The 17,008-nt window shown below is 45.5% G+C and overlaps 1 protein-coding gene across 3 annotated transcripts in view; it reads left to right on the top strand.

The window, feature by feature from the left end:
- Positions 1 to 17,008, top strand: part of slc38a3b (solute carrier family 38 member 3b) — a 73,791-nt gene that overhangs the window by 50,303 nt on the left and 6,480 nt on the right. For all 3 annotated transcript variants that reach the window (XM_045691882.1, XM_014133879.2, XM_014133878.2), the window contains 6 exons: positions 5,067 to 5,149; positions 6,135 to 6,193; positions 7,634 to 7,816; positions 8,088 to 8,167; positions 10,615 to 10,715; positions 16,833 to 16,957. In XM_045691882.1, coding sequence (XP_045547838.1) covers positions 5,067 to 5,149; positions 6,135 to 6,193; positions 7,634 to 7,816; positions 8,088 to 8,167; positions 10,615 to 10,715; positions 16,833 to 16,957 — 631 coding nt within the window. The remainder of the gene's footprint in view (positions 1 to 5,066; positions 5,150 to 6,134; positions 6,194 to 7,633; positions 7,817 to 8,087; positions 8,168 to 10,614; positions 10,716 to 16,832; positions 16,958 to 17,008) is intronic.

Genomic DNA, 17,008 nt, shown 5'->3' with positions numbered 1-17,008 from the left:
GATAGTAGAGGCTACATACAAAGGAAGAGGATAGTAGAGGCTACATATGAAGGAAGAGGATAGTAGAGGCTACATGAAGGAAGAGGATAGTAGAGGCTACATATGAAGGAAGAGGATAGTAGAGCCTACATGAAGGAAGAGGATAGTAGAGGCTACATACAAAGGAAGAGGATAGTAGAGGCTACATATGAAGGAAGAGGATAGTAGAGGCTACATATGAAGGAAGAGGATAGTAGAGGCTACATGAAGGAAGAGGATAGTAGAGGCTACATATGAAGGAAGAGGATAGTAGAGGGTTACATATGAAGGAAGAGGATAGAGGCTACATATGAAGGAAGAGGGTAGTAGAGCCTACATGAAGGAAGGGGATAGTAGAGGCTACATACAAAGGAAGAGGATAGTAGAGGCTACATATGAAGGAAGAGGATAGTAGAGGCTACATATGAAGGAAGAGGATAGTAGAGGCTACATGAAGGAAGAGGATAGTAGAGGCTACATATGAAGGAAGAGGATAGTAGAGGGCTACATATGAAGGAAGAGGATAGTAGAGCCTACATGAAGGAAGAGGATAGTAGAGGCTACATATGAAGGAAGAGGATAGTAGAGGCTACATATGAAGGAAGAGGATAGTAGAGGCTACATGAAGGAAGAGGATAGTAGAGGCTACATGAAGGAAGAGCATAGTAGAGGCTACATGAAGGAAGAGGATAGTAGAGGCTACATGAAGGAAGAGGATAGTAGAGGCTACATACAAAGGAAGAGGATAGTAGAGGCTACATACAAAGGAAGAGGATAGTAGAGCCTACATGAAGGAAGAGGATAGTAGAGGCTACATACAAAGGAAGAGGATAGTAGAGGGCTACATATGAAGGAAGAGGATAGTAGAGCGCTACATATGAAGGAAGAGGATAGTAGAGGCTACATATGAAGGAAGAGGATAGTAGAGGCTACATGAAGGAAGAGGATAGTAGAGGCTACATACAAAGGAAGAGGATAGTAGAGGGCTACATATGAAGGAAGCGGATAGTAGAGGCTACATGAAGGAAGAGGATAGTAAAGGGCTACATATGAAGGAAGAGGATAGTAGAGACTACATATGAAGGAAGAGGATAGTAGAGGCTACATGAAGGAAGAGGATAGTAAAGGGCTACATGAAGGAAGAGGATAGTAGAGGCTACATATGAAGGAAGAGGATAGTAGAGGCTACATGAAGGAAGAGGATAGTAGAGGCTACATATGAAGGAAGAGGATAGTAGAGGCTACATATGAAGGAAGAGGATAGTAGAGGGCTACATGAAGGAAGAGGATAGTAGAGGCTACATATGAAGGAAGAGGATAGTAGAGGGCTACATATGAAGGAAGAGGATAGTAGAGGCTACATATGAAGGAAGAGGATAGTAGAGGCTACATATGAAGGAAGAGGATAGTAGAGCCTACATGAAGGAAGAGGATAGTAGAGGCTACATATGAAGGAAGAGGATAGTAGAGGCTACATATGAAGGAAGAGGATAGTAGAGGCTACATATGAAGGAAGAGGATAGTAGAGCCTACATGAAGGAAGAGGATAGTAGAGGCTACATACAAAGGAAGAGGATAGTAGAGGGCTACATATGAAGGAAGCGGATAGTAGAGGCTACATACGAAGGAAGTAGTAGTGGGCTACATGAAGGAAGAGGATAGTAGAGGGCTACATGAAGGAAGAGGATAGAGGCTACATATGAAGGAAGAGGATAGTAGAGGGCTACATGAAGGAAGAGGATAGTAGAGCCTACATGAAGGAAGAGGATAGTAGAGGCTACATACAAAGGAAGAGGATAGTAGAGGCTACATATGAAGGAAGAGGATAGTAGAGGCTACATGAAGGAAGAGGATAGTAGAGGCTACATATGAAGGAAGAGGATAGAGGCTACATATGAAGGAAGAGGATAGTAGAGCCTACATGAAGGAAGAGGATAGTAGAGGCTACATACAAAGGAAGAGGATAGTAGAGGCTACATACAAAGGAAGAAGATAGTAGAGGCTACATATGAAGGAAGAGGATAGTAGAGGCTACATACAAAGGAAGAGGATAGTAGAGGCTACATATGAAGGAAGAGGATAGTAGAGGCTACATGAAGGAAGAGGATAGTAGAGCCTACATATGAAGGAAGAGGATAGAGGCTACATACGAAGGAAGAGGATAGTAGAGCCTACATGAAGGAAGAGGATAGTAGAGGCTACATACAAAGGAAGAGGATAGTAGAGGCTACATACAAAGGAAGAAGATAGTAGAGGCTACATATGAAGGAAGAGGATAGTAGAGGCTACATATGAAGGAAGAGGATAGTAGAGCCTACATGAAGGAAGAGGATAGTAGAGGCTACATACAAAGGAAGAGGATAGTAGAGGCTACATACAAAGGAAGAGGATAGTAGAGGCTACATATGAAGGAAGAGGATAGTAGAGGCTACATATGAAGGAAGAGGATAGTAGAGGCTACATGAAGGAAGAGGATAGTAGAGGCTACATATGAAGGAAGAGGATAGTAGAGGGTTACATATGAAGGAAGAGGATAGTAGAGCCTACATGAAGGAAGAGGATAGTAGAGGCTACATATGAAGGAAGAGGATAGTAGAGGCTACATACAAAGGAAGAGGATAGTAGAGGCTACATGAAGGAAGAGGATAGTAGAGGCTACATGAAGGAAGAGGATAGTAGAGGCTACATGAAGGAAGAGGATAGTAGAGGCTACATGAAGGAAGAGGATAGTAGAGGGCTACATACAAAGGAAGAGGATAGTAGAGGGATACATATGATGGAAGAGGATAGTAGAGGCTACATATGAAGGAAGAGGATAGTAGAGGCTACATGAAGGAAGAGGATAGTAGAGGGCTACATACAAAGGAAGAGGATAGTAGAGGCTACATATGAAGGAAGAGGATAGTAGAGGCTACATGAAGGAGAGGATAGTAGAGGCTACATATGAAGGAAGAGGATAGTAGAGGCTACATGAAGGAAGAGCATAGTAGAGGCTACATACAAAGGAAGAGGATAGTAGAGGCTACATATGAAGGAAGAGGATAGTAGAGGCTACATGAAGGAGAGGATAGTAGAGGCTACATATGAAGGAAGAGGATAGTAGAGGCTACATGAAGGAAGGGGATAGTAGAGGCTACATACAAAGGAAGAGGATAGTATGTACAGTTCAGTATATATGACATCATAGGCAGCTGGATAGAACATAAGGTAAGGTACTCTTTTTCAAAGAGAGACTCTGAGACAGAGCAGGAGATGGACAGGTGGATGAAACGTGGGATTGACGCAGGGTCAAGACCCCCCACCCCCACCCAGGTCCTGACCTCTAATAAAACATGATCATAAGGATTCAAATGACATGAAAGGTCATGGCCTGTGCTTCCTGCTTCCTGGGGACTCTCTAAAGTCCCTCCAGCCCTCCTCCCCACACAAGAGCAGACGCGCACACATACATGCACACACTCACACAGAGGACAGTGCATTAGCACACTGTAGGCTGTAGGCCAGCCCTGTCTGTTGTATGGTCTGGCTCACAGAGAGTGTTAAGAATAACAGGTTTAGCAGCTTAACCAGAGACCCTCTGATACCCAGGCTTTAGAAGACAATATGCTGTAGTCTAAAGGCAGTGACGGTTCTAGCTTGTATGGCTCCCTGGGCAAACCCCCCCTTCAGCACCATTCTACACTAACTGTCATTTTTATTCAGACATTTGGAACAACGCAAATAAATAATCCTAACATTTAAAACTATATAAATAAACTCAGCAACAACTGCGTTTATTTTCAGCAAACTTAACATGTGTAAATATTTGTATGAACATAACAAGATTCAACAACTGAGACATAAACTGAAGAAGTTCAACTGATCTGACCATGGGGTCACCCTGTGTCCAACATTCTCAGCGCTGAGAATGCAACGTGACACATCTCAATGCCTGTTGACGTGCATATGGAGACCGTTATAGCTACAGTATGCATTATTAGTGGCTATTTAGGAGCCTCAAATCCGTCTGGATCACGTATGTTATGATGTAGCAGACCTCTCAGATGAGGATAGAGCATGTAGAGAGCACCGGCCTTGCCTGTGTTTGGCTGGAGACCGGGAGGGGAGCTGGGCTAAGAATAGGGCCTCCCAGCCCAGACCTGCTCCTCACATGTACTGGAGCTCAGGCCAAGGCCCTGTGGAAGGAAAGTATGTTTGGGTGGAAGGAAAGTATGTGTCGGGGTGGGTCCCTATATGCTACCCTTATTGGAACTATCAACGCCCATGTAAATCAATAGCCTTATATAAGAGAGTGCTTCTACTGTAAACCCAGGTGTTCTACTGTAAACCTAGACTGTTTCTATGGCTCTCACAGAATAGACCAGAGCAGAACTATTAGACAGACTATATTCTGACTCAGCGGCAGTGACTTAATCAATCAATCAGAACATTTAGTGTGGTGTTATGCAATTTCCTCCTCTCTCTCTCTCTCTCTCTCTCTCTCTCTCTCTCTCTTTCTCTCTCATGTACACAACACACATGCACGTTCTTTGGCAGGGGTGATGTCAACGAGGTGGGCCGAGTTGTTTGGTCCAGACACATCCTCAAAAGTTGCCAATTGACAAACGGACAGCTGAACTCCAGTGGAGGATCATACATGGGGCGATAGACACCAATAGAAATGTGGTGCACCTAGAGCCAAGCATTTAGGAAGGTTGTCTGTTTTGTTCTGAGTCGTTAGCTCATTTCTTCATAAAGTGTCCAACAACTGGTAGGGATGTTTACCCTGCTAACCAGCTATTTTTCAGCCGTGGGGGAGGTTTTCTTCCACGGTGGTGCATGATTACTGAGGGTTGAATGTTCATGTGCTGACTCAATAAAGGGGATTTTAAAATTCTCTCTCTCTGCCTCCCTCACTCTCTCGCTCTCTCTCTCTGCCCCTCTCTCTCTGTCTCTCGCTGCCCCTCTCTCCCTCTCTCTCTCTCTGCCCCTCTCTCTCTCTGCCTCTCTCTCTATTTCGCTCTCGCTCTATATATATATTTATATATACATAAATATATCGCTCTTAGTTTGTGGTACCTGAATGGGAACTACCTGGTGATCATGGTTTCCATTAGCGTCATCCTTCCTTTGGCCCTGATGAAGCAGCTGGGTGAGTTGCACCTCTTCTTCTCCCTTCTAACCTCTTTGTTTTCCCACAAAATAACAGCAAGCTCGTATGTGACACTAACCACATAATAAACCTGGGTTGTCCACAACACACAACTGAATACTGTGTTAGCTAACTAAGCTAAAGGCCAGCCGTTAGGCTCTGGGAGCTAACATGAATCTTCGGGTCTCAGGCAAGGCTAGTCATCAAGAGAGTGTAGTTCACTGAACCACCTCCACTACATAAGGACACATGCACAGCTGTCCTGCTGGGCCAGGTCTTATGAAAGCCTCAGCCAGCTTTACATTAGGTTATAACAGGTAAATGTGGTTAGATGTGAGAGCTACACTCTTACTGAAGCAAGGTGGAGGTGAAGGGGTGAGGTGGAGGAATACCGCAGGGTGTAATTAATAGGGCTTCCTTTGCCGTGTGGAGGTCCTGACAGCATTGACAACTCTCCTGGGTCACACAGCAGCCAATCAGACCCTCACACCGCTCCCGCTCTCCTGGCCCGGTATTGGTTCTGCTGACCAAGTCAATGACCAAGTCAACACTAACACAGATGAGATGCTGCATTGTGGTGCGGTTACACACACGCACGCACGCACGCACACACACACACACACACACACACACACACACACACACACACACACACACACACACACACACACACACACACACACACACACACACACACACACACACACACACACACACACACACACACACAGTGCAACACAATGTGTGTGTTGCACTGGCAATCATGATTGGTCCACACCCCTGCAGCTGAGCACACTGATTACATTTTAAGAAATGAAGAGCAGCAATCACCTCCTGTCACTGGTACTCATTTCCATGTTAAAGGTATGTAATTGGATGTGGTCTTTCCACCATTAGTAGCCTACATCTAGTGTGACCACCAAACTTAAATAGCTCACAATTCTATTACATTATTTCTAATATGTCATTGTTTTGTGCTCTACAGGCTACCTGGGCTATACCAGTGGTTTCTCCCTTAGCTGCATGGTCTTCTTCCTCAGTGCGGTACGTTTGTTTCTTCACTCTCCTCTCCCTCCTCTCCTTCCTCTCCCCCTTCTCTCATTCCTCTCCCTCTCCCTCCTCTCCCCCTCCTCCCTCCCTCCTCTCTCCTCCCTTTGCTTCCTCGCCTCCTCCCTCCCTCCTTCCTCTCATTCCTCTCCCTCCTCTCCCTTCCTCTCAGACTGACTCATCTAATCATAAGAAATAGCTTTTCTGAGCTCCATAATATTACCTCTCCTTCCCTCCTTCTTCCTCCTTCATCCCTCCTTCATCTCTCATACTCATGTCTATTCCCTTTGTGTGTATGACACTGATCTCAGACATGTTGCTGTGTTGCTTGATGTGTATCCTACCTCTCTCCTCCTCCTATTCCAACTCTCTCTATCTCTTCTCCCCCTCCTCTTCCTCCTCCTCTCTCCCTCTATCCCTTCTTCTCCTCCTCCTCCTCTCTCTCTCCCTCTATCCATCCTCCTCCTCCTCTCTCACACTATCCATCCTCCTCCTCTCTCTCTCCCCATCTCTCCTCTCCTTCCTCTTCTTCTCGCTCTCCTTCTATCTCTCTTCTCCCTCTCTCCCTCCCCCTTCTCCTTTCTCTCTCCCTATATCTCTTCTTCTCCTCCTCTTCTCTCTCTCTCCCTCTATCCATCCTCCTCTCTCTCTCCCTCTATCTCTTCTTCTCCTCCTCTTCTCTCTCTCTCCCTCTATCCCATCCTCCTCCTCTCTCTCTCCCATATCTCTCCTCTCCCTCCTCCTCTCTCTCCCTCTATCCCTTCTCTCCCTTTTCCCTCCTCCTCCCATTCTCCTCTCTCTCCCTCTATCCCTCCTTCTCCTCCCCTCCTCCTCCTTCTCTATCCCTCCTTCTCCCTCTCTATCTCTCCTCCACCTTCTCCTCCTCCTCCTCTCTCTCTCCCTCCTCCCCCTTCTCCTTCTCCTCCTCTCAATTTAAATTCAATTTCAGGGGCTTTATTGGCATGGGAAACACAAGTTTACATTGCCAAAGCAAGTGAAATAGATGATAAACAAAAGTGAAATAAACAATAAAAAGATGAACAGTAAACATTACACTCACAAAAGAATAAAGGCATTTCAAATGTCATATTATGTGCAAATAATTACTGGTTCTTCACTGGTTGCCCTTTTCTTGTGGCAACAGGTCACACATCTTGCTGCTGCGATGGCACACTGTGGTATTTCACCCAATAGATATGGGAGTTTATCAAATGTGGGTTTGTTTTCAAATTCTTTGTGGGTCTGTGTAATCTGAGGGAAATATGTGTCTCTAATATGGTCATACATTTGGCAGGGGGTTAGGAAGTGCAGCTCAGTTTCCACCTCATTTTATGGGCAGTGTGCACATAGCCTGTCTTCTCTTGAGAGCCAGGTCTGCCTACGGCGGCTTTTCTCAATAGCAAGGCTATGCTCACTGAGTCTATACTTCCTCTGTAGGTGATCTATAAGAAGTTCCAGATCCCCTGTCCGTTTGAGGAGTTCTCTGCAGCCAATCACACGGTCCCTCACCTGGACATCCACCTGAACGTCACTGATAACCACGCTCTCCATGATAACGGTCTGGTGCACGAGGTGGATGACTCCCACTGTGGTGCAAAAATGTTCACCATGAACTCTCAGGTACAGTAAACCAGACCACAGGGCCAATGTTTCACCAGCCCTGGGCTAGGGTTAGGGTTGTTTCCCAAATGGCACCCTATTCCCTTTTTAATGCACTACTTTTGACCATAGTCAAAAGTGGTGCAATAAATATGGTCTAAAACTCCATAAACTTCGTTCACTTTGCTCACCTATGTACTGCAAAGGTGCAGGCCATGCAAGTCTTGTAAATGAGTAGTCCCTCTGAGGCTGGTCTATGGTAACATTAGGTGTTTGTGTGTTTCCTTCACAGACAGCATACACCATCCCCATCCTGGCCTTTGCCTTTGTGTGCCATCCTGAGGTTCTGCCTATCTACACTGAGCTCCGAAAGTGAGTATGCCTACCTTACCCAAACTTGTTCCGTCTGTCTCCACATGGTGCCTCCCTAGTGTCACCACTAAACCTCTGTTCATAGGTTCCTACATGCATATAGTATACAGTGCATTCGGAACGAATTCAGACCTCTTGATTTTTTCCACATTTTGTTACGTTACAGCCTTATTCTAAAATGGATGAAATAGTTTTTTGTACTCATCAATCTACACACAATATTCCATAATGACAAAGTGAAAACAGGTTTTTAGACATTTTTGCAAATGAATAAAAAATAAAAAACAGAAATACCTTAATTACATAAGTATTCAGACCCTATGCTATGATAAATTGAGCTCAGGTGCATCCTGTTTCCATTGAACTTGATTGGAGTCCACCTGTGGTGAATTCAATTGATTCGACATGATTTGGAAAGGCACACACCTGTCTATATAAGGTCCCACAGCATGTCAGAGCAAAAACCAAGCCATGAGGTCGAAGGGATTGTCCGTAGAGCTCGAGACAGGATTGTGTCGAGGCACAGATCTGGGGAAGGGTACCAACAAACGTCTGCAGCATTGAAGGTCCCCAAGAATACAGTGGCCTTCATCATTCTTAAATGGAAGAAGTTTGGAACCACCAAGACTCTTCCTAGAGCTGGCCGCCTGGCCAAACTGAGCAATCGGGGGAGAAGGGCTATTGTCAGGGAGGTGACCAAGAACCCGATGGTCACTCTGACAGAGCTCCAGAGTTCCTCTGTGGAGATGGGAGAACCTTCCAGAAGGACAACCATCTCTGCAGCACTCCACCAATCAGGCCTTTATGTTAGAGTAGCCAGACAGAAGCTGCTCCTCAGTAAAAGGCACATGACAGCCCGCAAGGAGTTTGCCAAAAGACACCTAAAGAACTCTCAGACCATGAGAAACAAGATTCTCTGGTCTGATGAAACCAAGATTGAACTCTTTGGCCTGAATGCCAAGCGTCACATCTGGAGGAAACTTGGCACCATTCCTACTGTGAGGCATGGTGGTGGCAGCATCATGCTGTGGGGATGGTTTCAGCAACAGGGACTGGTACACTAGCCAGGATCGCGGGAAAGGTGAATGGAGCAAAGTACAGAGAGTTCCTTGATGAAAACCTGCCTCAGAGCGCTCAGGACCTCAGACAGCCCGAGACTGCCGCTCAGTAGCCAGAGACTGCAGCGCAGAGAGCAGAAGAAATATCAGCCCATGAAGAGAAGCATGAGATTGAACTTCACTCAACTTTCTAGTTTTCCCTGTTAGTTAACACTAACAACGTTTTCCTTTACTGTGGCAACTGTGATTGAATCAAGTCAATATTAGCCACTTTCAATGCAGCATACCGAAACGAAACGAACTATGCAAGAGAGTTTGTTGTAGGCAGAATCATCGGAGTAGGATTCTATTGCATTGACACCCACTACTCAACCCCTACTCTACACAGACCGGTGCAGCATAACCAATCAGCACTGCAGTAGACCTATATGTAAACAGACCATTGCCATATATGGATCTGTGCTATTCTCTTTGAACTGGATTGTGTTTACAGCATGAGCGGTCGTGAGTAGATACTGCTTGTTTTGACATCAAAGCGAGAGCTGCATGTAGCCACGTGTGCACATTTGTTCATATCCTTTGCTAGTTAGTGAGTTATTAGCCCAGTTATAGATAATTTGTAGTCAGCAATGTGGGAGTGATTGCTTTCTACAAAGCACAAAACATGTTCATGTTTAGACATCTTAGGAAAAGGGAATCGGGTAAAGCTTTTTTATTGTCTTAAAGGGGCAGTGTTGTGTTTTGAGACAGGTTTGAATAAGCTAAGTAGCCAATAGGCAGAGGGTAGAATAATTTGTCTGATTCTCTGTAATAATGTGGGAATAATAATGCATTTTATTTTGTAAAGTGGTTTCTTGCGTCAAACAACACAACAACATTTTCTGTCACCTCCTTGTCTGAAGGACAAGTGGATAAACAGATTCATGTCAAGCCCTGCATGTTTTTTTTCAAAAGTCTCATGGAATGTAGGCCTACATTGAACACCACACATTGGCTGCTATCGTAGGCTGAATGATAGAACAGCCATTTCCCTGTTAAAATGTCATGGGATGTATTTTCTCCATAGTTTTTTTAGGGTAGGCCACTCTGGAAGGGCTACATTATGATCAAATAGCCACAGTAGCCTACTTGGCCACTGTTAAAACTGTAATTTTAAGCAGGTACACCCTCAGTGTTCACAGTAAACGCACGCTGGAAGTTTGCGCTCAGCAGACCTGAAATTTGCTCAGTGACGGAACAAAATTTGAGAGAACATTGCTTTTACCCTAACCCACTGAGCCATTGGATTGGAACCACAAGATTATCCTGTCAATGTTGTCTGTTAACCAGTGTGTGTGTGTGTGTGTGTGTGTGTGTGTGTGTGTGTGTGTGTGTGTGTGTGTTATCCAGCCCTTCTCAGAGGAGGATGCAGCATGTCTCCAACCTCTCCATCCTGGTGATGTACACCATGTACTTCCTGGCTGCTCTCTTCGGCTACCTGACCTTTTACGGTGAGCACCTCCTCTTCACCACTTAAACTCCTGCCCTTTCCTCAGGCTGAAATATACCGTAGTCATGATTATGTGTGCCGTAGTCTCAGAAGCCCAGGCTTATCACGTTAAGTTGGAAAGCCTGGGAGGTTCTCCTCAGAAAGTAGTCTCACGTATCTGGTGTTAAGAAGAGTCCAGATGGAAACTAGTTACACTTGCCACTTCTCCAACCAATCAAGTATTTTGCATAGGTTCTAAAGAGACATTGTATTTCTAAATAATTTTCTGACTTGCAAAAAGCTAACATAAGATACAAAACAAATGCCTCATAGTCCATGAGACTATATTTGCAGTAATGTACAGTTGAAACATAAACATCGTATCCATATTGGACACTCCTCCTGTTCCCTCCTGAACATGTGCAATGTTATTGAACAGTTGTAATGTCAAACATCATTATAATAATGTTATTGTAATAAATTATTATTACCGAAACACTTGTTTGCAGTAAGTGCGTTTTCTCAGTCTTTTGGAAATAAGAGCATAACTCCCCCTTGTGGTCATTATTGAATACTACACACTGTAATTGTATTTTAATTTATTTATTTCACCTTTATTTAACCAGGTAGGCCAGTTGAGAACAAGTTCTCATTTGCAACTGCGACCTGGCCAAGATAAAGCATAGCAATTCAACACATACAACAACACAGAGTTACACATGGAATAAACAAAACATACAGTCAATATTACAGTAGAACAAAAGAAAACAGAAAGTCTATATACAGTGAGTGCAAATGAGGTAAATTAAGGCAATAAATAGGCCATGGTGGCGAAGTAATTACAATATAGCAATTAAACACTGGAATGGTAGATGTGCAGAAGATGAATGTGCAAGTAGAGATACTGGGGTGCAAAGGAGCAAGATAAATAAATAAATACAGTATGGGGATGAGGTAGGTAGATAGATGGGCTGTTTACAGATGGGCTATGTGCAGGTGCAGTGATCTGTGAGCTGCTCTGACAGCTGGTGTTTAAAGCTAGTGAGGGAGATATGAGTCTCCAGCTTCAGAGATTTTTGCAGTTCGTTCCAATCATTGGCAGCAGAGAACTGGAAGGAAAGACGACCAAAGGAGGAATTGGCTTTGAGGGTGACCAGTGAGATTTACCTGCTGGAGTGCGTGCTACGAGTGGGTGCTGCTATGGTGACCAGTGAGCTGAGATAAGGCGGGGCTTTACCTAGCAGAGACTTGTAGATAACCTGTAGCCAGTGGGTTTGGCGACGAGTATGAAGCGAGGGCCAACCAACGAAGTCGAGGATCGGTAGGATGGTCAGTTACACAAGGGTATGTTTGGCAGCATGAGTGAAGGATGCTTTGTTGCGATATAGGAAGCCGATTCTAGATTTCATTTTGGATTGGAGATGCTTAATGTGAGTCTGGAAGGAGAGTTTACAGTCTAACCAGACACCCAGGTATTTATAGTTGTCCACGTATTCTAAGTCAGAGCCGTCCAGAGTAGTGATGCTGGGCGGGCGAGCAGGTGCGGGCAGTGATCGATTGAATAGCATGCATTTAGTTTTACTTGCGTTTAAGAGCAGTTGGAGGCCACGGAAGGAGAGTTGTATGGCATTGAAGTTTGTCTGGAGGTTAGTTAACACAGTGTCCAAAGAGGGGCCAGAAGTATACAGAATGGTGTCGTCTGCGTAGAGGTGGATCAGAGAATCACCAGCAGCAAGAGCAACATCATTGATGTATACAGAGAAGACTCGGCCCGAGAATTGAACCCTGTGGCACCTCCATAGAGACTGCCAGAGGTCCGGATAACAGGCCCTCCGATTTGACACACTGAACTCTATCAGAGAAGTAGTTGGTAAACCAGGCGAGGCAATCATTTGAGAAACCAAGGCTGTCGAGTCTGCCAATAAGTATGGGGTGATTGACAGAGTCGAAAGCCTTGGCCAGGTCGATGAATACGGCTGCACAGTAATGTGTATTATCGATGGCGTTTATGATGTCGCTTAGGACTTTGAGCGTGGCTGAGGTGCACCCATGACCAGCTCTGAAACCAGATTACATAGCGGAGAAGGTAAGGTGGGATTCGAAATGGTCGGTAATCTGTTTGTTAACTTGGCTTTCGAAGACCTTAGAAAGACAGGGTAGGATACATATAGGTCTGTAGCAGTTTGGGTCTAGAGTGTCTCCCCCTTTGAAGAGGGGGATGACCGCGGCAGCTTTTCAATCTTTGGGAATCTCAGACGATACTAAAGAGAGGTTGAACAGGCTAGTAATAGGGGTTGCAACAATTTCTGCAGATCATTTTAGAAAGAGAGGGTCCAGATTGTCTAGCCCGGCTGATTTGTATGGGTCCAGATTTTGCAGCTCTTTCAGAACATCAGCTATCTGGATTTGGGTGAAGGAGAAAGGGTGGGGGCTTTAGTGGGTTGCTGTGGAGGGTGCCGGGCAGTCGACCGGGGTAGGGGTAGCCAGGTGGAAAGCATGGCCAGCCGTAGAGAAATGCTTATTGAAATTCTCAATTATAGTGGATTTATCGGTGGTAACAGCATTTTCTAGCCTCAGAGCAGTGGGCAGCTGGGAGGAGGTGCTCTTATTCTCCATGGACTTTACAGTGTCCCAAAACTTTTTGGGGTTATTACTACAGTATTCAAATTTCTGTTTGAAAAAGCTAGACTTAGCTTTTCTAACTGCCTGTGTATATTTGTTCCTAACTTCCCTGAAAAGTTGCATATTACTGGGGATATTCGATGCTAATGCAGAACGCCAAAGGATGTTTTTGTGCTGGTCAAGGGCAGACAGGTGTGGAGTGAACCAAGGACTATATCTATTCCTAGTTCTACATTTTTTGAGTGGGGCATGCTGATTTAAGATGGTGAGGACGGCACTTTTAAAGAATAGCCAGGCATCATCTACTGACGGGATGAGGTCAATGTCATTCCAGGATGCCCCGGCCAGGTCGATTAGAAAGGCCTGCTTGCAGAAGTGTTTTAGGGAGCGTTTGACAGTGATGAGGGGTGGTCGTTTGGTCGCAGACCCATTACGGATGCAGGCAATGGGGCAGTGATCGCTGAGATCTTGATTGAAAACAGCAAAGGTGTATTTGGAGGGCGAGTTAGTTAGGATGACATCTATGAGGGTGCCCGTGTTTACGGATTTGGGGTTGTACCTGGTAGGTTCATTGAAAATTTGTGTGAGATTGAGGGCATCAAGCTTAGATTGTAGGATGGCCGGGGTGTTAAGCATGTCCCAGTTTAGGTCACCTAGTAGCATGAGCTCAGAAGATAGATGGGGGCAATCAATTCACATATGGTATCGAGGGCACAGCTGGGGGCAGAGGGAGGTCTATAGCAAGCGGCAACAGTGAGAGACTTGTTTCTGGAAAGGTGAATTTTTAAAAGTAGAAGCTCGAATTGTTTGGGTACAGACTTGGATAGTAATACAGAACTCTGCAGGCTATCTTTGCAGTAGATAGCAACACCGCCCCCTTTGGCAGTTCTATCTTGGCGGAAAATGTTATAGTTAGCGATGGAGATTTCATGGTTTTTGGTGGTTTTCCTAAGCCAGGATTCAGACACGGCTAAGTAAAACAAACTTAGGGAGTAGGCTTCTAATGTTAAAATGCAGAAGTCAACAAATGAGAGCACCTGGGGAGTGGGAGTGGAGCTAGGCACTGCAGGACCTGGATTAACCTCCACATCACCAGAGGAACAGAGGAGAAGTAGGATAAGGGTACGGCTAAAGGCTATACGAACTGGCCGTCTAGCACGTTCGGAACAGAGAGTAAAAGGAGCAGGTTTCTGGGCACGATAGCATAGATTCAAGGCATAGTGTACAGACAAAGGTAAGGTAGGATGTGAGTACATTGGAGGTAAACCTAGGCATTGAGTAATGATGAGAGAGATATAGTCTCTAGAGACGTTTAAACCAGGTGATGTCATCGCATAGGTAGGAGGTGGAACAACATGGTTGGTTAAGGCATATTGAGCAGGGCTAGAGGCTCTACAGTGAAATATGACAGTAATCACTATCCAGGACAGTAATGGACGAGGCATATTGATATTAGAGAGAGGCATGCGTAGCCAAGTGAACATATGGGTCCAGTGAGTGGTTGGGCTGACTGGGGACACGGCGATTCAGACAGTTAGCAGGCCGATGCTAACAAGCTAACAGTTAGTAGGCCGGGGCTAAACAAGCTAGCAGTTAGCAGACCGGGGCTGGCAAGCTAGCAGCTAGCAGACCGGGTTAGCAAGCAAGCAGTTGGCAGACCGGGGCTAGCAGTTAGCAGACCGGGGCAGGCAAGCTAGCAGTTAGCAGACCGGGACAAGCAAGCTAGCCTTTGGGGGACGTCGCAATGGGGGTAAGTCTGTTTTTGCCTCTTTGTGCGGTGACGTCGATAGACCAGTTGTGGAATTAGTAGGGTTCCAAGTAGCTCTAGATAGCTAGCAGGCCGGTTAGCAGAATGGGCCTTCAGCGGACGTCGCACCTGAGGGCCCTGTTGGAATCCTTGGGCAGATTATGTCGGTATTCCAGTCGTAGAGGATCGGCGGGGTTCCGTGTCCCGTAACGGCAGTAGAAGGGGTCCGGATATTGTAGCCCAGGAGTGGGCTTCGGTGGTAGCACAGGAGCCCTGGCCGGGCTAGCTTCAGGCTAATTGGTGCTTGCTCCGGGATGGAAACGCTAGCCAGGAGTAGTCACCCGGGATTGGGGTTAGCTAGTTGCGAAGATCCAGATGAAAATGTTCAGAGTTTGCGGTAGGAATCCAGGGATATGGGGGGAAAATTTGTTTTTAATAATAATAGGTCCGTTATGCTCTGGTTTGAGTCACGTTGTTCGAACTGGCGAGAGCTTTCCGAGCTAAAGGTTAGCTGATAACCACTAGCAATGGTTTGCTGACTGATAGCTGGTAGGTAGTTAGCTGGCTAGCCTCAGTTGAGGGATTCCAGATCTGAAGTAAATAGAAATATTTTAGAAAAAAACAGATCCACACCACATTGGGTGAGGCGGGTTGCAGGAGAGTATTTAGAAGTTGAGGTTTAGGAAAATAGTTTAAAAAGATATGCGAAGAAAAAGATGTAAAAAGATATATACAAGGGACACGACAGGACAAAGACAAAGACGCCTGACTGCTACGCCATCTTGGATTCAGGGTGCCCAAATTATTATAGCTTGAGACACATGTTGTTTTTGTCTTTCAATGAGGAACAGCAGACCTCAATGTCTGAGTCAACATAAGTAAGGCTAAGTTTGGAGGTTCAGTGTACAATACTGTGATTCTTGATGTTACCCCTGTTACCCCTGATGTTATCCCTAATGTTACCCCTGACGTTACCCCTTGATGTTACCCCTAATGTTACCCCTGATGTTACCCTGATGTTCCCTCTGATCTTACCCTGATGTTACCCTCTGATGTTACCCTGATGTTACCCCCTGATGTTATCCCCTGATGTTACCCCCTGATCTTAACCTGATGTTACCCCCTGATGTTACCCCTGATGTTACCCCCTGATGTTACCCCTAATGTTGCCCTCACGTTATCCCTAATGTTACCCCTGATGTTACCCCTTGATGTTACCCCTAATGTTACCTCTGATGTTACCCATAATCTTACCCTGATTTTACCCTGATGTTACCCCTAATGTTACCCTAATGTTATCCTAATGTTACCCCTGATGTTACCCCCTGATGTTACCCCTGATGTTACTTTACCCCCTGATGTTACCCTGATGTTACCCCCTGATGTTACCCTGATCGTACCCCCGATGTTACCCCCTGATGTTACTCCCTGATGTCACCTTGATGTTACCCGCTGATGTTACCCTGATATTACCCCCCTGATGTTACCCTCTGATGTTACCCCCTGATGTTACCCTCTGATGTTACCCTGATGTTACCCTGATGTTACCCCTGATGTTACCCTGATGTTACCCCTGATCTTACCCTGATGTTACCCCGATGTCACCCCCTAATGTTACCCTCTGATGTTACCCTGATGTTACCCCCTGATCTTACCCCCTTATCTTACCCTGGTGTTACCCCGTGATGTTACTTTGACATTACCCTGATGTTACCCCCTGATGTTACCCCCTGACATTACCCTGATGTTACCCTGATGTTACCATGACAGGTAAGACTGAGCCAGAGCTGCTACACACATACAGCAGAATCGACCCTTATGACACGCTGATCCTGTGCGTGCGATTGGCTGTCCTCACCGCTGTCACACTGACTGTCCCCATCGTGCTCTTCCCAGTAAGTTACACCCCCTCCCCCCTTCTCCACTATAACCTCTTCCCTCTTCTT

Source organism: Salmo salar, chromosome ssa12 (assembly GCF_905237065.1).
Source record: "Salmo salar chromosome ssa12, Ssal_v3.1, whole genome shotgun sequence".
Lineage (NCBI taxonomy): Eukaryota > Metazoa > Chordata > Actinopteri > Salmoniformes > Salmonidae > Salmo > Salmo salar.
Note: the sequence above shows the minus strand (reverse complement) of the source record. Positions and strands in the feature narration are given on the sequence as shown.